Raw genomic sequence first — 23,692 nt, 5'->3', positions numbered from 1 at the left:
AAAGACATCATAGGTCATGAGGGACACCAACAGACCTGTTTGCTTACACTTTCTTACATATGTCTGTGGAAAGGCAAACACCCAGCTCAATGCTCTTTTTCATAAACAAACTGGAAACAAAGTAGGATCTGACACTCAACAACGAAAACAGATTTTTCTGTTTAAAACATTTAAATTGTGAATTAGAACACATACAAAATCCATAAAACGTGTGGGCTCAGAAAATGTCCACAAACTTAGTGTATCTACCACATGGTCAAGAACTAGAACCCAAACCCCATGGTCCCTCCTGGCCCCTCGTGTGCCCCCAACAGAACCAAAGCTCTGGTCTGTAAGCACCACAGTCTGGTCCTGCGTGTCCATGAATATTAGGTGATGAATGATGTCACACAGCATGCACTTGTGTGCATCTCACCCCTTTGCTCATCTGCATGTCAGGGACATTCACCCCATTTTCCACGTGGTTGCAGAATGTTGATTCTCTTGGTTGTAAAGTATTCTATCGAGTGAGCACATGAACATTTGTCTATTCTCTATTTTTTTTAAAAAATAAAGTTTTTATTGTGCGATTATCTTAGATTTACAGAAAAGTTGCAAAGACAGCATAAGCATGCCTGTAGATTCCACCCAGCTTCCCCTAGTGTTAACACCTTACAGTCACGGTACAGCTGCCATACTGAGACTGACCTTGGTACTTAGTGTTAATTAAAACCCAGCCTTTACTCCCATTTCACCCATCCTTCCACCATTGTCCTTTTTCTGTTCCAGGATCCACCCCAGGATCCCACTGTCATATTCGGAGGGAAAAAGAAATGCCTAGAAGGTGAAATGGCAGAGGCTAAGGCCAGGGGTGGGGACTCATCACCGAGTTCCCTGCCCTGTCTGCCTGATGAGTGATCAGCTAGTTGGGAGGTGACTAGAGGTGGGAGGCAGGGAGTTTTGGGGGTGGGGGTGTGGAAGGGTGCTACTGGGGTAGGGAGGTGACCGAGATCTAGGGGAGCGTCCCTGAAGACAGGAGCAGGGAGATGGCATGCAACATGGATGTTGGAGGAAGACATGGGAAGGACCCTGAGCTGAGGCTGGGGCTTTCTCAGCTGGGCCGCACTTCCTTGCAAGGTGGTGCCATCTCCCTGCTCTGCGGTTTTCTCAGCCATGAAAGGAGATCCACCAAAGGCAGCACTGGATCCTGGCTTCTGGTGGTACTTCCCAGCGGCAGTCACCCCTCTCCTCCTGCCTGCCAGGCATCCAGCTCTGCATCCCCCCACTCCCTGTGACCACCTGACCTCGGAGGCCACAGGCACCTCTATCCTCCACTCTCCTGGCACAGAGTGGGATCGCTGGGAGGCATGGAGGGCCAGGGGTGGGGAGGGACAGCCACCCCTTCCCCACCACCTCGGAGACACCAGGTATCCATTCTACTCGTGATGGGATTTTGGGTTGTTTGCTGTTTTTGTCTATGAACAGGCTGCTGTGACCTTTAGCACATGCCTCCTGGGGACGTCTATCCACTCTGTTGTGCACACACCCAGGGATGGGCTGCTGGGTGCTGGGCGTTGACAGCTTCAGTAGATTCTGTCATCTTAGACTTCCGGCACTTCCACTGCCCTCTGTATTGACAACGGCATTACCCGTCTTACTTATTTCAGCCTGGCATAGTGATATTTTAGTGTTTCTTTGTTTTCTTTTGTTTTCAAAATCAACTTAAGGTATAAGTGGTGGAGTGCTAGAACTGGCTTGTACCGCCACGTGAGATCTGACCAAGCATACCCCTTCTTAGCTCTGTGCTGAGTGGTGACGCTTCGGTAGCTTGAAATCAGGCTCAGTGGGGGTATTTTGATCACAGAAAGTAAAAAACACTACAAATCAGGGCATTATCCAGAGTCAGTTGTAATTTACATAAAATAAAATGCACCTATTTTAAGTATACAGCTTGGTGGTTTTTGACAAATATCACCAAGGCACTTACCATGCAATAGAGATATAGAACATTTCCACTCCCTCCCCCCACCCTGCGCCACCCCCTCCAATTAATTATTCCCTTGTCCAGTCAGTTCCTCCCCAGCCTGGCCCCAGATAACCACTGACCTGTTTTCTGTCACTGTAGTTGAGACTGTCTCCCTCCCTAGAGTTCTGTATAAATAGAATCACATGGTGTGTATTCTTTTGTCTCTGGATTCGTTAGCTAAGCATGTTTTTGAGGTAGAACATGTATGTGTCAGTAATTTGATCTCTTATTGCTAAGGATTATCTGTTGTGTGGATACAACACATGGGATCATCTACTCCCTACTGATGCACTCTTGGGCTGTTTTGTTGTTTTGAGTCTCATGAATAAATTTGTGAATAACATTGCTTATAGATCTCTGTGCTTTCACTTCTCTTGAGTAGATACTGAGGAGAGGAATGGCTGGGTCGCATGGTAGTACAGGCTTAATCTTTTCAGAAATGCCAAACTTTTCCAAAGCACTATACCCTTTTATATTCTGACCAGTAGTGTATGACTTTCCCTCCTGTATTTTCTGATAATTTATATAGATGATATAATTTCTTCATTAAATGTTGGCTAGAACTCACCAATCAAGTCATCTTAGCCTAAAGTTTTCTTTGTGAGGTTTTAAATTATGAATTTATTTTTTAAATTGTTTTGGGGCTATTTGGATTTTCTCTCTTCATGAGTTTTGTAATTTGTCTTTCAAGGGTTTCTTTTTTCCATTTCAATTAGGATGTCAAATCCATTAGAATAAAATTTGCAATATTCTATTTTCCTTTCGGTGTCTATAGGATCTGTAGTAATGTCCCCTCCCCCCTTCTCGATATTGGTAATTTGTTTTTTCTCTCCTTCTTGCTTCATCATTGTAGCTAGAGGTTTATCCATTTTATAAATAAGGGTTCTAGTTTTATGCAAGGTCTTTGTTGGGAGTCCCCATGTCATCAGGAAAGGTGCCTCTTCCCTGCAGCCTGTTCTGGCTTTCAAAGTTTGTTTGTATTTTTTCCCAGCATTTCTACATAGCTGTAGCTAAAGCGTTTTTGTAGTAGATTAGCTCACCATGGTGAGATTTTTAAAGGGACAACTTCTAGGTTAGGAAAAAGATGAGAGATCCTAAGAGAGATGGTGGGCCTCAACCTGGATGCTAGCATAAGACAAGAAAAAGAGCTACAGGGGTAGGAAGGAAAGAAATAACGCTGTCTACTATTTGCATATAAACTATTTGAATTAGTAAACTTCAGCTTGTTTTGAGAAATGGGCCAATGATAGTCAAAGCAGTTTTGAGAAGTCGGGGCTGAGACCACCAGTTACCAGACTGATTATATCACGTAGCCATGGCTGTCCTTTCATTTGCTCTCATTTTCCTTGGCTAATTGCATATCTATGACCATCTTTCCTAGACCACCAGGTAAAAGAGAGCCCACATGTGGTTTTGTGCTGGCTCTGAATGCTTGCTTTCTATGCCGCTGGCTAATCACTGCCTTGTGTATTGGCCCTATGCACTCAGCAAAAAGGGATGAAACCATCTGCTTGCGCTCCGCGCCGCCCTCCCCCGCCCCCCTTTCCCGGGGTCCCACTACATTCTGGCAGGGTGAGGTTTCCCAGCCCCCAAGGCAGGGAGGTCCAAAGTCTCAGGACACTTAGGCTTTTTCAGGGGTTTTGTTCATTTGTCTTATTTTACAAACTGAGGTGAAGTTAACATAAATTAACCATTTTAATGTGAACAGTCAGCAGCATTTAGTATATCACAGTGTTGTACAATTATCACATCTAGTTCCAAAATATTTCATCACCTCCAAAGAAAACTGTGCACATTAGCGATCATTCCCTATTCTCCCCTCCCTCCAGCCTCTGGCAACTGCTAATTTTCTTTCCATGTCTATGAATTTACCTATTTTAGATATTTCATATAAATGGAGTCATATATTAGGTGACTTTTGTCTTGCTTCTTTTACCGAGCATGTTTTCAAGGTCTACCCATATTGTAACATGTGTCAATACTTTATTCCTTTTTGTGGCTGAATAATATTCTATTGTATGAATAGATCACATTCTATCCATAAAATAGAATTTATCCATTCATCTGTTGGTGGACATTTGGCTATTATGAATAATGCTGCTGGGAACATTGGCTTACAAGAACTGCTTGAGTCCGTTTTAAAATTTTTTTTGATATATACCCAGAAGTGGAATTGCTGGATCATACAGTAATTCTGTTTAACTTTTTGAGGAACTGCTAGATTGTTTTCCACAATGGCTACATCATTTTGCATTCTCACCTGCAATGTATGTCCTCACCAGAACTTGTTATTCCCTCAAAAAAAGATATTGCCATCCTGGTGGGTGTGAACTGGTACCTCATTGTGTTTTCATGTGCATTTCTCTAATGACTAAGGATGTTGAGCATCTTTTTATGTGCTTGCTGGCTATTTTTCTTGGAGAAATGCCTATTCAAGTCCTTTTGAACTGGGGTGTTTGTTTTTTTGTTGCTTGGTTTTAAGAGTTCCTTATATATTCTGGACACCAGACTCTTATCAGATATATGACTTGCAAATATTTTCTCCTATTCTGTTGGTTGTCTTTTCATTTTCTTTATAATGTCTTTAGATGTAAAAAAAGTTTTAAATTTTGATTAAGTCCGATTTTTCTTTTGTTGCTCCTGCCTTTGGCATTTTATCTAAGAATCCACTGCCAAATCCACGGTCATGAATATTACCTATGTTTTCTTCTAAGAGTTTTAATAGTTAGCTCTTATGTTTAGGTCTTTCATCCATTTTGAGATAATTTTTGAATACAGTGTGAGGTAAAGGCACAACTTGATTTAGTGTTTAGATCCATTTTTCTCAGCATTATTTGTAGAAAAGACTGTCCTTTCCCCCATTGAATTGTTTTGACATCTTTGTCAAAAATCATTTGACCATACGGGTAAAGGTTTATTTTTAGGCTCTCCATTCTATTCCATTGGTCTATATGTCCATCCTTATGCCAGTACCACACTGTTTTGATTACTGCAACTTTGTACTAAGTTTTTAAATCAGGAAGTGAATCCTTCAACTTTCTCCTTTTTTTATCAAAATTGTTTTCATTATTTGGGGCCCCTTGCAATTCCATATGAATCTGAAGACTGGCTGTTCCATTTCTATAAAAAAGGCCATTGGAATTTTGATAGAGATTTCATCGACTTTGTAGATCATTTTGAGTAGTACTGTCATCTTAACAATATCAAGCCTTCCAATCCATGAATACAGATGCCTTTCCATTTATTTAGGTCTTTAATTTCTTTCTGCAATGTTTCATCATTTTTGGTGTACAGGTCTTTCACCTTGGTTAGATTTATTCATAGGTATTTTATTCTTTTGGATGGTATTGTGAGTGGAATTGTTTTTAGTTTTTCAAATTGTTCATTGCTGATGTATAGAAACACTTTTTTTGTGTGTTGATCTTATACCCTGAAACTTTGCTGAATTAGTTTATTAGTTCCATAGTGTTTTTGTGGATCACTGGAATTTTCTATACAGATTGCATATACGATGGTCGACCTGTAAGTTTATAATGGAGCTGAAAAATTCCTATCACCTAGTGATGTAGTGCAACAGTACTCACGTGTCGTGGTGATGCTGGTGTAAAGGAACCTGTGCTGCCAGGTGCATAAAAATATAGCAGATACAATTATATACGGTACATAATACTTGAGAATAATAAATGATTATTTACTGGTTTATGTATTTAGTGTATTCTTTCTACTTATAAAAAGTTGGTCGTAAAACAATATGCTGTGTCACACTGGCAGCAGCTTCATATATCTTATGTTTATCACACTTCTTTCTTGCATCATTTTCTCTCGTGCTTGACTTAATCCCTGGTTGTTCTGTAAAACAACATGCTGTACAGGCTTGTGGCCCAGGAGCAGTAGGCTACACCATAGAGCCCAGGTGTGTGTACTAGGCTGTACCATCTAGGTTTGTGTAAGTGCACTCTGTCACGTCCACACAATGACAAAATTGCCAGATGACTCATTTCTCAGAAAGTATCCCTGTTGTTACGTAGTGCATGACTGTACATAGGATCATGTCATCTGTGAATAGAAATAGTTTTACTTCTGATGAATAGCAGTGATGGAAGTCGGCATCCTTGTTCCTGATCTCAGGGGAAGTCTTTCAGTCTTTCACCATTGTGATGTTAGCTATGGATTTTCACAAGTGCCTTTCCCCCCGCCCCTTTAATTCCCCACGCCCTACTTCCACCCCTGACCTATGGATGTTGCCGTTTTTCCCCCTTAAGAACTGGATCTCTGAGGGCAGGGCGTCTCCTTCCACATGCTCGTGGCTTGTACGCGGGGCTTGGCACCCCCACCCCTCCCACACACTCGGCGGGGGTTGGGGGGGTGGGGAGGCCTGGTGCACTGGGGTATGGTCTATGGCTTCACCTGGGGCGCAAACCCAGGATTTTCTGTGTGTAAAGCAGATGTGCTAACCACTATACTATGGTGCCACTCCCACAAATGCCTTCTTATGTTGAGGAAATTCCCTTCTAGTCCCAGTTTTTTTTTTAAATCATGAAAGGGTGTTAGATTTTTGTCAAATGCCTTTTCTGCATCAGGTGACATGATCAGCTGGTGTCCTCCCCCTCCCCCCACATTCTGTTTATGTGATGTATTGTACTGATTTTATGTTGAACCATTCTGACATTCCTGGGATAAATCCCACTTGGTCATGGTGTATATTCCCTTTAATATGCTGTTAGATTTGTTTTGCTAGTATTTTGCATCTGTATTCATTAAAGATATTGGTACCTTTGTTTAAATTTGTCAGAGTAATACAGGCCTCATAGTATGAGTTAGTATTCCCCCTCCTCCATGTTTTTGGAAGAGTTTGGGAAGGATTGATATTAATGCTTTAAATTCTTGGTAGAATTCAGTAATGAATCTATCTGGTCCAGTATTTTTCTCTGTTGGGAGGTTTTTGATTACTTATTCAATCTCTACCTGTTATAGATCCTTTCAAATTTTCTATTTTTTCTGAGTCATTCTTAGCAGTTTGTGTCTGTCCATTTCCTGTAGGCATACAGTTGCTCACAGTACTCTGTTACATCCTTTTTTATTTCTGTAAGATCAGTAGGAATGCCCCCATTTCCTTTCTTGAATTATTTGTGTCTTCTCTTTGTCAGCCATGCTAAAAGTTTCTCAATTTTGCTGATTACTTTAGTAGTTTTAAAGGTCAATTTGCTGATATGTTGAGTTCCATCTTACTTAATGGCTTTGGAATTGTCCCTCAGGATGGATGTCTCTCTGAACAAGGTTGAGAGGAGTATGTGCTTGGCCTTAGAAGGTGCCAAAAATGCACTTAATCATCTTTAAGTGAGTGGAAAAAACCTCTCAGCACAGAAGATGCCAAGAGCCCCTTATGTTTGGTGAAGGCTTGCACACAGCCTGTCTTATGTGCGATGAGCTGTGCCCCTCGCCTGGTTGCTGGGGCAAGAAGGGAAGCAGAGTGTGAGTCCTCCCTGGAGACAGGCCCCTGGCTGAGCTTGCTGCTCTGGATGGAGCCAACAGCCAGGCCCAGTGGGTTGTCCGAGCACAGCCACCGCCCAGTGGACAGTGCCTGGGTGTCTAGAGTCCCAAGTCCCTGGGAACAAGCAGTGGTACAGGTGGTCTTTCCATTCCAGGTATTTTCCAGTGGAGCATGACCTCTTGGCTCCAACTCTGCAGGTCAAGCGTAGGGCTGGCTCATCAAGGTGTGGCCCCCAAGGTGGAGAGTTGGGGTCACCTCAATGTCTCCTGGTGGCAGTGTGTGATAGGGCAGAGGTCTCGTATGCCTGGGCAACCCCTAGACTAAGAAACTTTCCAGAATGTGGCATGGCCTCAGGGACAAGCTCAGCAGCTTTAGAGGGTCCTGCCTAGGACCTGGGTATAATGGTGGCTTGGGCATCCAGACATGTGACAGCCATGGGGGCATAATGCTCTGCATGGGAAGAAGCCCCCAGGGGGTGTGGACTCAGCAGAGAGCAGGTGGAATAGGAATGCGTTAATTCTCAGCTCCTTGCATGCCAGGTGCCTGTCATCCCCTGATTATCCCCCCTTGGGGTTGGTTCCTTCCCAGGGTCAGGTCCCACCCCGAGAGCAGGGCCTCTGTCCTGTTGTCTGAGACAACCCCTGCTGCCCCTCCCAAGGATCCTGGACTTACTCTTAGGTTTTAGCAGTTGAATGTAGCAGCTCTGGCATGTTCATGTGAGTATGATGTACATTCAGTTTCCAACAGATGCCTGTGCTTCCTATCAAGTAGGGCGGAGAGCCCTCACCCATGGGCCCCAGATGGATGATTCAGGAGGAGAGCAAGGGAGGAAGAACAGGCCCCCATTCACTCACACTCAGCTGTCTGGAGGGAAGGTGAGCAAATGCCTCCTCCTCATGTCCCTGAACCTCCCTCCCCTCTGCAAGTTTCTCTTAGGCTGCCCAACAAACAACAGATTCTAATGAGGCTGGAGAGAGGGCAGTGTCAGGCAGAGCAGATGTGAGTAGTGTTAAGGTCCTTCTCTGTCATCACGTAGGCAGTTTATCCTGCAGACCTGTATTGGGTGCCACTTGGCACTGGGGGCCAGGCTGAGCTCCCCAGTAGCCCGGAACATGACCAGGAACAACCCGGGGCCCAGTGAAGGCAGGGCAAGATGGCCCTGAGGGGCATGGGCACTGAGGCCTGACAAGCTGGTGGGTATGAAGTATGGAGAGGATGTAGGGTGTGGCTGGGGTGATGGGCAGTGACCCCCAGGTTCATGCTCAGGGAGGCACAGCCATAGGAGTACTCTGAGTAGAGGAAAGGTGTAGTCTGACTCTCTCTGACAGGAAAGTGTGGCCTCAGCACAGGCTCCAAAGTGTGGCCTCAGCACAGGCTTCTGGTGGATGGTGGGTGTCAGAGGTCACTCAAGCTTCTGGAAGTATGAGGGGCTGTGGGAGGAGCAGGTCTGATGAGACTTCCTGTGTCAGAGGGCAAGGCCTCACTCTGACCACTATGCCCTCACAACCTGTACTTGGGGTCATCTGTGATGTCCCCAGGTGAGTGGATATTTGTCCTGTAACAGGATGGGTGTGGGGCTGCCTCATTCCTGAGGTGCCCCTGATCCAAGGGGACTCAGTGTCATCCTGCCCCTGGCCTAAACATCACCTGTGGTGAGTATCTTAGGGGGTTACAGACGCTTGCGGGGTATGGCCAGATGGAGCTCAGAGAGGAGCCCACAGTCAGGGGAGCTGGGTCCCAGGGGTCTCCCCTGCCCGGCCTTAGGTGGCAGTGAGCCCAGAGGTGGGTGAGAAGGGCTGGGGGTGTGTGGGGACCCACCATGGCTCCTGGAAGAGAGGCCACCCACAGTTCTGGGTGGGAGGTAGGAACGCCACCTGGAGTCAAGGCCCAGGGTCTCCTCAGGCTCCCAGGTGCCCCCACTAATCGGCAGAGCCCCCAGGACGGCCCCCTAGGAAGGGCTGCCCAGGCACAGCAGCCGGCGGTTGGCTGCCATGGGCAGACTTGCTGGCTCCAGGCTCCCTGTCTGAGGCCCCGTCTGTCCCATCACAGACACAGGGAGCCTGTTTCCCTGTGAGCGGGAACACGGCCTCTCTGTTGGCACCTGGGCTCACCCCCCAGGCGAGTGGGGGACGCTCTACACAGACCCGCACTTGTGCCCACCTCATCCTGGCCTCCTGGCCTGAACCACCTTGTTCCCACTGGGACCCTCCGCAGTGCGGCAAGGCAGCCTGGACAGTTGGGGGTGGGGGCGGGAGGAAGGAGTGGGTGGCCACTCTAGCTGGTGCCGGCCAACCCAGGGGAGAAGGGAGGACCCCCTGGCCTGCTGCCTCCTGGGTAGGGCCAGTTCCAAGGCCCCCAAGACCCCTTGATCTGGCTGACCAGGACTGGGGCTATGCCACTTAGTACTTAGCTGTTTGTCTGGAGGGACACCACTGGTCCACTCACAGCTCGTATTAGGTAGTAAAGATTCTGGGCTGTACCCCAGATCTCATTGCAGTGGGGCCCCAGGATTGCCAAGCAAAAAACAATTCAGTATAACTTCTGACAACTGGGCTTCAGAATCACCATCACAGGGACCCCTGCCACCCTAGCACCCAGGCTGGAGCTAAGCACACTGCCATCCCCCTCCCCAGCAGCTCGGAGAGCAGGAGGCTCCATGGTGTGCGCTTAGGGGAATGTGGTCACAAAGGAGCAAGAGGCACCGCCTTGCTCAGGGCCCTTTGGGTGGACAAAGGGCTTCTGTCCATGCCTGTGGATGCTGGTCACTGGAGAAGAATGCAGGGCCCAGGCCAGGCCAGAGGGGCTCTGAGGAGGGGGCGGGCATGAGGGGGAGGACTGGAAGCCTTGGCTTCTCCTCCTCTCAGTCTATCTGGGTGTGGTGGCGGAGCCACCCCTGGGGGTGCAGAGGCGAGGAGTAAAGGTTTCCTCACAGCCACACCAGGCACACATTGGGGGCTCGGCTGCTGGGGGTGTGGGCCTGGCTGTGGACTAGCACCCCAGGTGCCAAGGACCCTGAGTGGTCCTCAGGCCAAGAATGGCCAATGGGAGGAGCAGTGAGTGCTGGTGGTCCTGGACCAACCAGAGCTGGGGTTTCCCTTGGGACACTGGTGTCTGAGGGGCCTGGTGATGAGGGAGATGACTGGGGGTGGAGTGGCTTTGTGGGTTGCCTGGAGACCAGTTGTGAGAGATGGCCAACCAGGATCCCAGCAGACCCCCAACAGGCCCCCTCTCTTCTCCGGTCTTGCTTTCCTGGACGTCTAGGTGTGGGCAGTGGTGCTGGTGTGCCAAGGTCTTCCCATTTTATTTCTTGGTGCACAGGCCTTGGGCTCTCTATTCCAGTTCTGGGTACGGCCACTCCCGTGACCGAAAGTAGCCCTTCAAGTCCCGGAGGCTGAGTGGAGGGAAGTAGGGGCCGATTCTCTTCCGGATCCACCACTTTCCATCGGCAGCGTGAGGGCCCCCAGGGCGGCTGAATTTGTACCTGTAGTGCTCTCCCCTGACCCACCTGCAGGGAGGGTGGGCATCAGCCTGCAGCCTTTGTCCAGGGCAGTGGCCTGTGCTTGCTGACACGCAGCTTCTCAGGGGAGCCTGGGGTTCAGGCTCTGGGTCTGCACTGAGGGGCTGTGTATCCACCTAGGTGCTCTTTGCCGGGGTAAGGTTGCTCCAGAGGGGCCTATGAGGAACCCCATCAACCAGGTCCCAGAGCAGATGACTTGGGGCAGGTAGGGCTCTGGAGAAGGAGACTCCGTGGCGTCTAGCCCCACTGAAGGCCGAGTGCTCAGCCGCAAGCATCTGGAGCCCACCGGGGCTGGAGGGCAGGACAAGCTGTCCTTCCTCAGGAGCCCGTTTCCCTTCATCAGGTGAGCAGTGCAGCCCTCTGTACCCGGCACGCTTCCAGGGTTCGGGGGCCCAGCCCTCAGAGCACATTCTGGGAGGGGTCTTACCTTGGGGGGGCCCTGTCTGCGAAGGGGTTGAGGGCCAGGAGGGACAGGGCCTTGGCGTCGTTGGCCAGGAGCTTGCCTGCCAGGTGGATGACCCATTCGTGTTGCTCATAGGTCTGGGGGCAAGAACAGGAGGGGTGCTAGGAATAGCGGGGCTGCTTGGGTACTTGGAGAGCAACTGGAGCCCAATGGTGGGCTGGAACTGTGGGGGTGTGGCCCGCAGGAGCCCCTGGGGGTGGGTGTGCTCCCTGCTTGCTTCCTCCCTCCAGAGGCCCTGCCTGGTCACTCCCTACATCAGTCTGTTGTCCTGGGCATTTCTGCCTGAGCGTGGTCAGTGGTTGGCCTCTCTTGGACGGTGGGTTGCCCTGGGGTTTGCGTTCCCCTTCAGAGGGGCTACTGGCTTTTGTTTTCACCTGTTGGCCAGACATTTGTAAACTGTTCATTCATGTGCTGGCTCCCCGCACTGCTGACCTGTCCTTGGGTAACTCGGATGCAGTAGGCAAGGGGATGTGTTGTGCCAGCTCACCTCTTGGCTTTGTCACCTGCCAGCCCTGGGCTCTCGGGCAAGTGATGGAGCCTTCCTGAGGCTGTCCCTATGGATGAGGTGGGTCAGCGGGAGGACAAGGAGCCTCCAGCCTTCCTCTGGCCTGAGCAAACACTCTGTGGACATCAGCTGCCCTGGTGTTGCCCATGCCTATCTTGTCATTTTTGGTGCGGGTGCTTTGAGAAGCTGGCTGTGGCATCTTGGTCCTCGGCCCCCATAGATCCTTGTGTGAGGGTGTCTGAGGGAGGCCCCTGGGATGCAGCAGGGGTCTGAGCAACATGGGGAACCCCTGTTGTCCAGAGTCTATGTGTGTGGTGGACACACAGGAAGGAAGCCTGGCCTTAGACCATAGCACAGTCAGATGCTCGCCTGGGCCCAGGCTGCTCCAGGAGGAAGACCCAGACCCTGGGATGGTGGGAACCTGGGAGAGTGTAGTCATACGCTGTTGCCTGGCCTCAGATCCTGGGCCTTGGCTGGCATGTCCTCAGTGGCTGAGCAGTGAGTTCCGCCTTGAGGGCTGGTGCCAGGAGCATAGGAAACTGCTCCACAGTTGACACCCCAACACCCGGAGTCCTTAACCTGACCTCCCAAGTCTGCAAGGGCCCAGGTGGGTTAGGTAAGTTTGGTTAGAGTGGGGGCTGCATGGGTGCCCATGTCTGAGTGTCATGTGGGCTGACATCATTTCCAGTGGGGTCCGATCTCACACCCACCTGCCTCCACAATCAGCCCTGAGGCAGGTGTTTCTGGGGCCCCAGCTGTCTCCACTGAAGGCACCACAGCTTTGTGTCTAACATGAGCATCTGGCCATGTAGGGTGAGGAAGGTAGTGGGCAGCGGGCAGGGGGAGGAGAGTGCCCTTACCTGGAAGGCTGCAAACCACATGAGCCAGTCAAGGCGGTAGTGGTAGGGGGAGATAAGGCATGGCCGTCTCCTCAGGTCACCTGGCTTGCACTTGAACTCGTAGTCCTCCCACACAGCATCGGGTGCGCTGGCGTTGGGGCTGGCTGTGCCCTGGAGGATGACCTCTGTGCGCTCCCTGGTGATGCTGTTGGGGAGACCGAGTCAGGGTGGGCTGGGCTTCCAGCACCTGCAGACAGTGCCTGTGCCTCTCCACCTGGCTCCATCCTGAGCAGACCAGGGCAAGGCTAGAGCTGCGAATGCAGGTGGAGAAGGAGCAGGTGGAGGCCAGCCTCTCCCTCCACCTATTCCCCCATGGGGTCATGGTGGCCCCAGGGGGACAGAAGGCACACCTGTTCTGGACCAAGAGTGCCTGCCTGGCTGGTCAGGGCTGGGTCTCCCTCAGGTATCCGTGTGACTACGTGGTGGGCAAGGAGAGGACAGACCACATCTGGGCCAGAAAGGTGGCTGAAACGGGAACCCCAGCTACGTGAGGTACCTTCCAAAGGCTCCATATGTGTTGACAATTCGGAGGGGGCTGAAGGAGGTATTCATGACCTGCTTGGGGCTCAGCAAGTTGAGGACCACGGGGATGCTGAGCCAGGCGACCAGGACTCCTAGTGCCAGGTTGACTGTCTGCCGTACCATGCAGCCTGGGCCTGGAGAGGGAGAGACAGCGGGTAAGCTTCTGCCCCCGAGGCCTGGTCCCAGACCACAGAGAAGAGCTGAGGCCATCCCCAGTTCCTCAGCCAGCCCCCCAAATCCTGGCCTCTGGCTGGCCCCTCTGGGCTCACAGAAGCCGAGGGAGGTACCTTCCCGACCTAGGAGGGGGCCTTTCTCTACAGCTTCCTTCTCCCCGACCCAAGAACATCTTTCAAGGATGATGTGGAAACTGAGTCACAACAGCTGCCCTTGTGGGGTGGGTCTGGCTGTCACTTGCTAAAAATAGGTCAGCACCTTGTGAGTCAGCCTTCTTGGGTCTTGGGGTAAAGGCCTTCTGTCCATGCCTGCAGGTGTCTACCCACCGTATCTCATTGTGGGCCAGACCCCTTGAGCTTTCTCCTTCTGCATTTTCAGGACTTGGTTCTTGAGGCTGCCAGGCCCAGAAGGAAATAAGAACCCCAAGGTGGCGTCATCGAAGCAGGCAACACTGGGTATGATGGTCAGCCAGTTCAGGAAGCTCAGATTCCCACTGATGATAAGGACCACCTAAGGGATGGAGCAGCGCCTCAGACCCAGGCTGAGTAGAGACCAAGGACAGCTGCCTGTGCAGACTCTGCCCAGCACTTGGGGTGCTCTATGGGTGGCAGCCCGGCCATCCCCTCCAGCTGCCCACATTTCACCTGCTCCACCAGGACCCAGCAACTCTGCAGCGATGCATGGATTCCATATCCAGAGGCTCTGAGGCCAAGGGTTTCTAGTTTCTTCCCAGAAGCACATGTGGGTACCTGTGCTGATTCCCAAGGGACCAGGGTGGCAGGAGGCCATGGTCCAGGCCCTGTTTCTCCTCACAGGCCACACACCTGGCCTCCCTCAGACCTGCTACCAAAATGTCCATGCCTTGAACGATCTTGGAGGTGAATTCTCCCCAGGGCCTCCAGCGAGGGCCCAGCTTGCCGACACCTTGATTTTAGCCTCTGAGACTCTACTTGAGGCCACAGTCAAGGCCACCCAGATTTCTGACCTACAGAACTGTGAGATAACAAATTTGTGTTGTTTGATGCTGTGGTTTGGGGCAGTTGTTATGGTGATTGTTAATCAATACAGGGCCTGGGTAGCTTCAGGAATAATGGGCCCCTTGAACCTTGAAGTATGTGCCCTTCCCTAGGGAGGGGACTCTGCCACCAGAAGTGGGAGTATCTGGAGTCTCATGGTCCCTGGATATCCAGGACTGTGCCCTGGTCAAGCAAGAGGTGGGTGAGGCTTTGCTGCTCTCCTGATCAGGGTTGGGGAAGGCTGTGGTGCGTGCACCATCTGCCGCCCTGTCCTCTATGCCTGAGTGACCATGCACGAGGCTGCTCCTGGGCCTGGGCATCTGCTGGGAGGGCGTGGCAGGATCCTGGCAGCCTGTGACCCACCCTTGGACACAGCTTAGATGGAGCCCATCTTCCTGAACTTCCACAGCAGCCACGAGGACAGGGCCAGTCCAGGGCTGTCTGTGGGGCGGCTGTCTGAGAGGCTGGTCACTGCCCTTCCTCAGAGGCCTCAAGCTGCCCAGCTGCTACTGCTGCAGGGTCTGGGGTGGGCCTGTATGATGTAGGGTTAAAGAAGCTCATGTGAGAAACTCACAGGCCTAAAAAATCCCACCGAAAATGGTGACCGGGGAGGGAAGGCTGCCTTGTCCCCTGGACCCGCTGGGCTCACCTCTGCAGCCTCAGTGCTAACTCAGTGATCTACAGACACTTTCCAATCAGAATCACCTGCAAAGGGACTGAGTCTCTAGGCTGTAGGAACTAAACTTCTGAATGGACGAGGTGCTGACAGCATGAGGATTTCCCACACACCCAGCCTGTCATAGGACTGCGTCCTGGAGCCACGTCCCAACCAGAATTTCTGGACAGTGCCTTCTCGCAACTGTACAATTTGTAAGTTGTTTTAGTGACTTAAAAATAACACCTTTGGCCTGATTATGCCCTGTTGTTGGGTGGTGGGTAATGGGGAGTCTTCACTTGAAGGGAGGCTGCTTGGTCTACGCCCTGCCCATGTACCCTAGACAGAGGCCTGCAGTTGCCAAGCCCTCAGGGACCAACAGAGCCTGCTGAGCACAGAGCTTCCTGAGTGAGGAGGACTCCAAAGGACCAGAGCAGGGATCGGCTGGGAGGTGGGGAGGCCTCGGACCTCTGTGTTATGGTGTAACCCCTCACCTCTGGAAAGCCCAGATTGCAAGGGTGGTGGCTCCCGTAAGAGCAGATCTGCCACTATGGTGGCAGGAGGCCCTAGCCCACCAGGGATGCCCCCAGCCCAGGCTGATGCCCCAGTAATAATGAGCTCATGGACGATCAATGGGCATCCTCAAAATGCAGGGTCACAGGACATGGACAGTGACAACAGAGGGTGACGGAGGAGTGACACGACCACAGTGAACATTCTCACAGCGGAAACACAGGATGCTGGAGACGTGGCAGGAATGGGAGACAGGAATCAATGTGACATGGATATGGGAAGTCTTCATTCTTACTTTTTAAGTCAGTTTTATTGATACAATGATAAAATGCACTCATTTTTACCGTATATATAGTTCAATGGCTTTTCACATATTTACTCTTGTGTAAATCACCACAAAATCTAGAACTTCTGCCCCCAGAAAGTTCCTTGATGCCTGTTTGTGTCAACCCCATACCCCACTCTGTAACCTCTGAACTGACTTCTGTTATGCCCTGTTGTTTTGCCTGTTCCAACACTTGGTGTCAGCTCCCCTGGCTCAGCTCCACAGCTCCACAGATTCTGAGACCTGCGCTCTTGGGCCTCAGGGCATCTCACACCCTGCGGAGGGACACATGTGAGCATCTACCTGTCCCCTGGTGAGTACTGGGTGTGCCCAGGTCTTGGCTACCATGAGTCAAGTTTCCATGAATATATACCCACAGGAATTGACTAGTTTGGGGTCATGTGATAGTGGTACACTGACTTTTAAAGGAACAGCCATTTGCCAAGTGGTGGTCTGGGTGCCTCAGCCCTATGTCCAGGACTGAGAAGCTCACTGATCTTACCTGTCCTTCCCTGTCAGCAGCGACCTTGAGGGTCTTTTCCTGTGCTTGCTGGACTTCACACATTCTCTGGGAAGCATTTGTTCAACTTTTTTTCCCATCAAAAAAACAATTGGCTAATACCTTGGGTTGTAAGTCCTTTGTTAGATATACATATATGGCAATTATTTTCTGCCAGCTGGTGGCCTGCCTTTTCAGTTTTGTTTATGTTATCTTTGGAAGAGGTGAAGTTTTACATTTTCATGAAGTCTAAGTTACCAATATTTAAAAACTTTACAACTAGAGCTTTTGTGTCCCCTCTAAGAAATCTTTGCTTAACCTAACATTATAAAGATCTTCTAAGACAGCAATCCCCAACCTTTTTGGTACTAGGGACTGGTGCTCCTATGAGAATCTAATGCCTGATGATCTGAGGTGGAGCGGAGGCAGTGATGCTGACGCTGGGGAGCAGCTGCAAATGTAGATGAAGCTTTGCTCTCTCACGCGCCTCTCACCTTCTGCTGTGTGGCCTGGTTCCTAATAGGCCACAGACTGGTACAGGTGTGTGGTCTGGGGGTTGGTGACTCTGCTCTAAGAGATTTGTAGGTCTATTTGTGATGTCCAGTTCTTTGATTCATTCAAGTTAGTTTTCTACATGCGATGTGAGTTGAGTTTCAGAACTCCTCTCCTTTGCAGACTCCGTGTGGAATCAAGCCAGCCGGCTCCCTCTCAGGCCCAGGACCCAGCCCGGTAGAGGAAGGCGTGAGGGTGAGCGGGGCCAGGACTCAGTGCGAGTCCCGGAAAGGGCGGGAGGTGGCCATGCCTGCCAGGATTAGTGGAGGAGCAGGAGCCGGGGATGACCAGGCTGCGAGGGGAATGAAGTGAGGGTGGGCAGGTCTGTGGTGGGCACAGTTACAGTGTTTGCAGGGAGGTGAGCTGCCTCAAACCTGGGCCTCGGGAAAGAGAAAACGCGCCTGGAGCCAGAGGAGGCGCCGCAGTCAGCGACCCACACGCACTGAGGGAAAGACAGACCAAGAGGACCCCGAGAGGCAGAACACAGGCAAGTGCCACGTGAGAAGAACAGCCAGATGAACGCGCTTTAGGAGGGACTTTGGGAAAAAGATGAAAGAAGCAAATAAAACGCACAATGAAAATGGTAAAATCGCCAAAGAAACAAGAAACATAAAAAGAGAATTTCATGAAGTTCAACATGTAACTATATCTAACCAAATGGGCACATTTCTGAAAGAAAAGATGGTAACAAGCCAATTGTCACTAAAGGGCAGAGCCGCCCTCTCCCTGTCCAGGTGACTTGACAGGTGTCATCTTACAGGTTCCGGAGAGCAGATGGCCTGGTCTGGTGCTGCTGTTTCAGAAAAGTGTGGAGAGAGGGAGTGTGACAGCTGATGAGGCATTGAGTAGGGAGGTGAGATGACAGACACAGGGATGAGGGGCCGCCCCACCTCCACCCAGGGCACGTCTTCGTGGACACCAGGCATGACACGTCATCTCCGCGTGGCCCAGCCTCGAGTTGCCTCACCTCTTCTCTGAGGCTGAGCAAAACTTGGCTGATGCCACAGTCCTTCAGTTTCTGAATTTTAATTAAGCTGCTCTTGATCCTGGCCTAACGAGGGTCTGAGGGAGGAGCCAGGCTTTCGATGGGTCTTGTCAGTTTTATGGATCACGACAGAGTTTTATGATGTGTGACAGGAGAGATTGTGGATTCACGGCTCTCCCTGGATTAATTTGGAAAACTAGTTTTCCTGGCTGTGAGCCCAAAAATAATTATTTCTTATTCTTCTCTGTCTATGATGTTAACAAACCCTTGTGCCAAAAAACGGCCCAGCCTGCGCCCGCCCTGGGCCGGTGGTCTCTCCCACCAGCTCCACTCAACTGTCGGGCTGCCCAGGCCTCAGGTCTGAGCTGACGTGACTGCTCTGCGCAGACGGGCTTCTTCCTGAAGTCTGCTGAGTGCCACTGGCTCCTGACGGCCTGCGGAATGAATGCCTATCCTGTGGCTGTTGCAGGAACTATGGTGCTGACAGGCGGGGAGGCTCAGAGCGCCCCCCTGAGGCCTCCCACCCCAGCCCTTATTCCACCATGGGGCCGGGCCCTTCAGTGGCGGATGCCCAGAGTCCTGTGGCTGCTCCAGCCTCCTTCACACCCCTTTGTAGTTGGCCTGGGCCAAGCCCGACAGCATTCCTGGGCCAGCATCCCTCTCACTCTCCCTCCTCCTGTGGTCTGACCTCCAGTTTTTGTCTCTGCAGACCTCCGTGCCCACTCATTTCCTCAGTCTCCTAGCTGTGTCAGCAACTTGCAGGGACAATGTCACAGAAGCTCGGCTGCTCTCTCTATGCCCCTTCCTGGGATTTTGGCTATTCACGTTCTGGTTGCCTGGTGGCTCTGCACCTGTTGGTAAATGCCTCACACTGTATCTGGCATGGCTCAGTGGATGGCTGGGACACTGCATCGGGAGTCTCCCTCTCTGTGGCTCTGCCATGTGGCTAAGGCCTGCCGTGTAGTGGAGATCAGGACAAGGATGAGCCACTCCTCTGTGGGGCTGCTGTCTGGGACCTAGAGGTAACAGACCACCTCCGATCCTCCACTGCCTAGTTCACAGCTGAGATGACTGCCAAAGCTGCGGAGGTCCAAGCACATGGCAGTCCTCCCACTGGAAATGCCGCCGGCCCTCAGGGCTCCAGTGAAGACGCAGCAAGAGTGGGATGGAGGGACAAGCAGCTCCTGCGCACATTCCCCACAGACCTCAGGGAGGCATGGTTCCAGAAGCTCCCCTCTGGCCTAGCGAGGACACTCTCCTTGTGTGCCAAGAGGATGAAAGGGGCACAGGACACATGGAGAACAACCTGCTTGACCTCACGCCTGCCCCTCAGGGCTGGTCCACACCCGGGTCCTGCAGGTAACCGATGGGTACCAGGCAGCTGCCCTCTCCTACCACTCTCCACCTGAAGGGATCCTCTTGCTCTGTGAGGCCCTATCCTCTGCTGGCCTCTGGGAGAAGTGCCAGCACCCACCTCTACCCCTGAGAGATCTGCCTGGGTCACACACTCACTCCATCAACTCTTGTACCACTAGATGACACAGCCACTGGTACCTGCAAGACTGAGCAAGGCAGCCTGGTGGCTTACTGGGGGTGCCGACTTGCCCAGAGAGTCTACCTGTGACAGGCCTGCTTGACTACCTTGTCCAGGTTCAGTCCGATCTGCACATGCACCGAGGCACAGTCTCACCTTCTGGCCACTCGCGGCTCTCTGAGACCCTAGAAGGCCTGGTGCAGGGAGAGGCACCCAGAGAAACCTGGGCTAATTTGAAAGGATCCCGATCAGTAAAGGACATTTATTCATCTGCGTCCTCATGTAACAAGGAACACAATAGGAAAAATTGTAACAAGTGAAAAGCAGAATGCAGACTGCTGAAATCTGAGTTAGTGGTTTAGAAAACTGACTTGAGAAATCCTGCCTGAATGTGGTACAGAAAAGGGAGAACTGATGAGGGAAATGATACAGATTCAGTAAAGTCAATGGCTTCACGATCAACTCTCCAGGAAAAGAATGATACAAAAAGAACTGAAACTGATGAAGCGAAAGCAGCCCTGGGCCTCAGAGGAAAGGGTCCAGGACAGATTGTAGGAGCGAGATGCAGCCCACGTGTATCCTGGTGGTTTCTCATTTCCAAGGATGAATGAGAAGTAAAAACAGTATAAGCATTTAGATTGAAAATGTAAAAAATGAGAAAAAAAAAAAGCGAGGGCAAGGTGGTCCAAGAAGTGACGAGCCCATCGTCTAAAAACTGGAATTCAACGTGTGGGTGGCAGTGTTTGCCAAGCTCTGAGAGGACCCTCATCCTGTTCTGAGTCCGTGCAGACGTGGGTTCTTGGTGAGGGCCAGGAAAGGCTTTTCACACACGATCGCCCACTCAACTCCTGTGAACAAAGTCAGGCTGGGCATCTGTGTGGTCACAGGATTTCTTGGCGGCAGTGGGAATGTTTAAAAGGATAATCAGGACACAGTCGCTGGGTCTGGCTCCTGACTGAGAACTGACCTGAACAACGTAGCTTGGTGTCCGCCCCATGTTCCATTCTTTAAATACCCATCACTGAGGACGTGTCTACCCTGGCACCCTCGCCAGTACCTCCATCCTGCCTGCTTCCCTGAAAACACTTGGGATCGTACTCCCAGATATTCACTTCCTTCCACTGTGAGGAGCAGAGCTGGTGAGAGGAGGACTCAGGGTGTCACAGGATTGTACACGGGAGTGGCAGCCGTGCATATCACCTCCGCCCTCCTTTACCCGCAGAAGCAAGGCCCAAGCCCACGCCATCCTATCCTGCCTCCTAGCTCTGACTTCACATTCCAGGGATGATGGTTTTCAAGGTTAAGACTCCACCAGTGACTTCTGCCTCAGGACAAGAGGGAGGAAGTGGTGCTGGAAACTCCACTGCCAACACAAACAACTGGATTTTGAACAAAACAGATGAAACAACTGTTGTATGACATGTGGCTACAGGCACTGCAGGACTCTTGACTCAGAGAGGAGAGCAGCAAACAGAGTTGTGACAACCTTGGACTCTGCGTGGAGGTGTTTAGCAGACCTACACAGGGAGGGAGTCCCAGGAGGGCAGAGCCTGAAGTTAGGCAGGTTGAGGGGCTGACTCCACACAGAAGGACGCACACAGGAGCTGCAGGACTCTGCCTTGGTCCCTGCGAGTCTGCCAATCACTGTGCTCACAGGCACGCAGAAGCCTCCATGAGGCCAGGGAGAGAGGATGACCAGTAGTCCAGGTAGTCAGCACAGCTCATGCAGGTTTAGGAGGCTTGAGTTCTGATGAACTCATGTGGAGAGACCTTATGGGAAGCCAGGCATGCAGCAGAGACCCCAGCAATGCATCCTATAAGCAAGGCTGGATGAGCCACAGCGAAGGCTGTTTTAGACCCGCCCAGGAGATGTGAAGACAGATGTCAAGATGATGAAACTGACTCACAAGTAAATCAACTGCTTGTCAGGAGAGGATTCAGCACTACAACACAAGAGCCAGCATCTAATCAACAGTTAACACACAGGCAGGTTAGTAGCAGCATGCAAGCTAGAGCTAGGAGAGAACAGTAGGCTCAGACAAAGGCTGAGATGATCTACAGAGAGTAGATAAGAATTTTAAAACAGCTACTGTCAATAAATTAAAGGGTTTAAAAGAAAATGTCATAATTAAGAGAAATATGAAAACAATAAAGAAGAATCAAGTGGTAATCTGAGAATCTAAAAGGTAATCTATGAAATAAAGAACTTACTGGAAGGCTTTGGACAAAACTGACACAGCGAAAGAGAAAAGTCAGAGGCTGAGAACTTTCTCAACTGAAGCACAGAGAGCACCAGAGCTGAGCAGAACGTGAGTGGCCCCTGAGGGACCCGGGGGACAATGTGCTCTGGTCTAAAACACATGCGATTTATGTCCCAGAAAGGGAAGGTTGACAGAAACAATATGAAGAAATCATGTCCCAAAACCCTCCTCATTTGATGGAAACCATAAATGCATACATCAAAGAAGTCTAAGAAATCACGAGCGGGATAAACTCAAGTCCACATCATGGCATACCAACTCAAACTGCTGAAAGCCAGTGAAAAAGACAAAATATTAGAAGCAGCCAGATGGGAAGTCGCATAACGAACCAGGATGGGCAGAAATGATAGATGCATCTTCGTTGAAAGAAAACGCCATCAAGCTGCAGCACTGCAGCTGGGAAAAAACCTTCGAAAACCTCAGTTGAAGTAAAGACATTCAGCAGCCTCCACTAAGACACATTAAAAAAACAAATGGAACATTCTTCCAGCAGAAAGAACACGATTCCTGTGGATTCTTAGGTTTGTACAGAAGAAAGCAGAGTGTCAGAAATGGCGAATATGTGGATGAATATTAAATATCTAAAAAAATCTTAATATTTAAAAGATAATTGACTATTTAAAAAATTGGGTGTGATGGTTGTGGTTGCTGAAAACAATGGTTGCAAAGATGGTAATGGCAAGTAAAAACATCTACACAGCACTGTGGAAGCTGTGGTCGCAGCTGGGCAGGCACATTGCTGTGGCAAGAAAATGCCCATGGGATTGTCGAGGGGCGGGGCGGGCATATGATGGGTTCTCTTCTTCCATTTTTATTTTACAAATCAGTTATTTTCCACTTAAAATAAGAAAAATTGCCATCGGGGGACTCTTGGCACCTCTTGGAGTCTGCTGGCGACTCCAGACACATGAGGGCCAGCAAGAATGCTCAGCCCCCGGCACCACGGCTCCCACAGGTGGTGATGGTGCAGAGGCTCCGGGGGGCCTACCTAGCTTCGATTTGGGACTACTGTCTTGTTGGCTGTAACCTGAACCTTCCTGGGAGGACGGATGGCCCAGGCCACCTCTGTTGGTCCATAATCTCACTCACTTATGGTGAATAAGGGGGTTTGGTGGTGGCCATGCATGCAGACCTGACCAGGATTCTAGGTGAGCTACAGACTCCCTCAGGAAAGAGGGTCCAGCTGCTCAGCACAGGCAAAGCTGGGACCTGCGTGAGGTCTTCTTCAGCCTTTGAAAGACAGAATTGGAAAAACAACCAGTCCCCCCACACCGCCCCCCATGTAAGCACAAGAGAGAGGCCCGCCATATCCCTACAGCCCTTGTACTTCCAGCTTAGCTCTGCCTGATGCTGTGGTAGACACGGGCCTGGGCCACACAAGCGAGGACACGCAGGGCAGCCTGGGTCATATGAGTGGGGACACACAGCGTAGCCTGGGCCACATGTGCGAGGACACAGCACACCCTGGGCCGAGACACCTCCCGAGTTAAGCCTTCTTCCTGAGGTACCAAGTGGCATTGCTGTCCATTCGGCACCATTATCTTGATGTATAGTGGCTTTGAATCCATGCTCGGTGCCACCAGTCCTGCTTCCTGAGGAAGTCATGTCAGTCCAGCCTCTGCCCTCTGCCTGGTGGCCTTCAGATCCAGCTCAGACTTGGGTGCAGAAGCCATGCGAAGCTGGTCCTAGGGTCATTTCTCTGTACAGCTGCAAGAGCGCTAGCCCTACCTGATGTCTGGTCATGCCCATAATCCAGAACATTCTGGTATGACAGGA

General features: G+C 50.8%; 1 protein-coding gene and 1 long non-coding RNA gene across 8 annotated transcripts in view; one reads left to right on the top strand and one right to left on the bottom strand.

Annotated features, from left to right (window-relative positions):
- Positions 1-23,221, top strand: part of LOC107195840 — a 52,011-nt gene extending 28,790 nt beyond the window's left edge. The window contains exons 1-8 of one of the 4 annotated variants that reach the window (XR_003046934.1): positions 6,265-8,371; positions 9,061-9,148; positions 11,134-11,356; positions 13,284-13,372; positions 13,955-15,462; positions 15,901-16,398; positions 17,260-17,331; positions 17,491-23,221. This is a non-coding gene — a long non-coding RNA (uncharacterized LOC107195840). Of the gene's footprint in view, positions 1-6,264; positions 9,149-11,133; positions 11,357-13,283; positions 13,373-13,954; positions 15,463-15,900; positions 16,399-17,259; positions 17,332-17,490 lie in introns of those variants that run through there. The other 3 variants (XR_001517095.2, XR_003046932.1, XR_003046933.1) reach the window with 3 other exon arrangements.
- The window catches only part of LMF1 (lipase maturation factor 1), a 99,499-nt gene continuing 86,580 nt past the window's right edge, over positions 10,774-23,692 (bottom strand). For 3 of the 4 annotated variants that reach the window (XM_015591189.1, XM_025048299.1, XM_025048300.1), the window contains exons 7-11: positions 13,903-14,086; positions 13,377-13,536; positions 12,842-13,025; positions 11,441-11,553; positions 10,774-11,001 (exon numbers count right to left, since the gene is read on the bottom strand). In XM_015591189.1, the coding sequence (XP_015446675.1) occupies positions 10,827-11,001; positions 11,441-11,553; positions 12,842-13,025; positions 13,377-13,536; positions 13,903-14,086 (816 nt within the window). In that variant the 3' untranslated portion in view covers positions 10,774-10,826. The remainder of the gene's footprint in view (positions 11,002-11,440; positions 11,554-12,841; positions 13,026-13,376; positions 13,537-13,902; positions 14,087-23,692) is intronic. The other variant, XM_015591190.2, reaches the window with a different exon arrangement.

This window comes from Pteropus alecto, unplaced genomic scaffold, assembly GCF_000325575.1.
Source record: "Pteropus alecto unplaced genomic scaffold, ASM32557v1 scaffold44, whole genome shotgun sequence".
Lineage (NCBI taxonomy): Eukaryota > Metazoa > Chordata > Mammalia > Chiroptera > Pteropodidae > Pteropus > Pteropus alecto.
The sequence above is the reverse complement of the archived record's forward strand: the minus strand, read 5'-3'. Positions and strand labels throughout refer to the sequence as shown.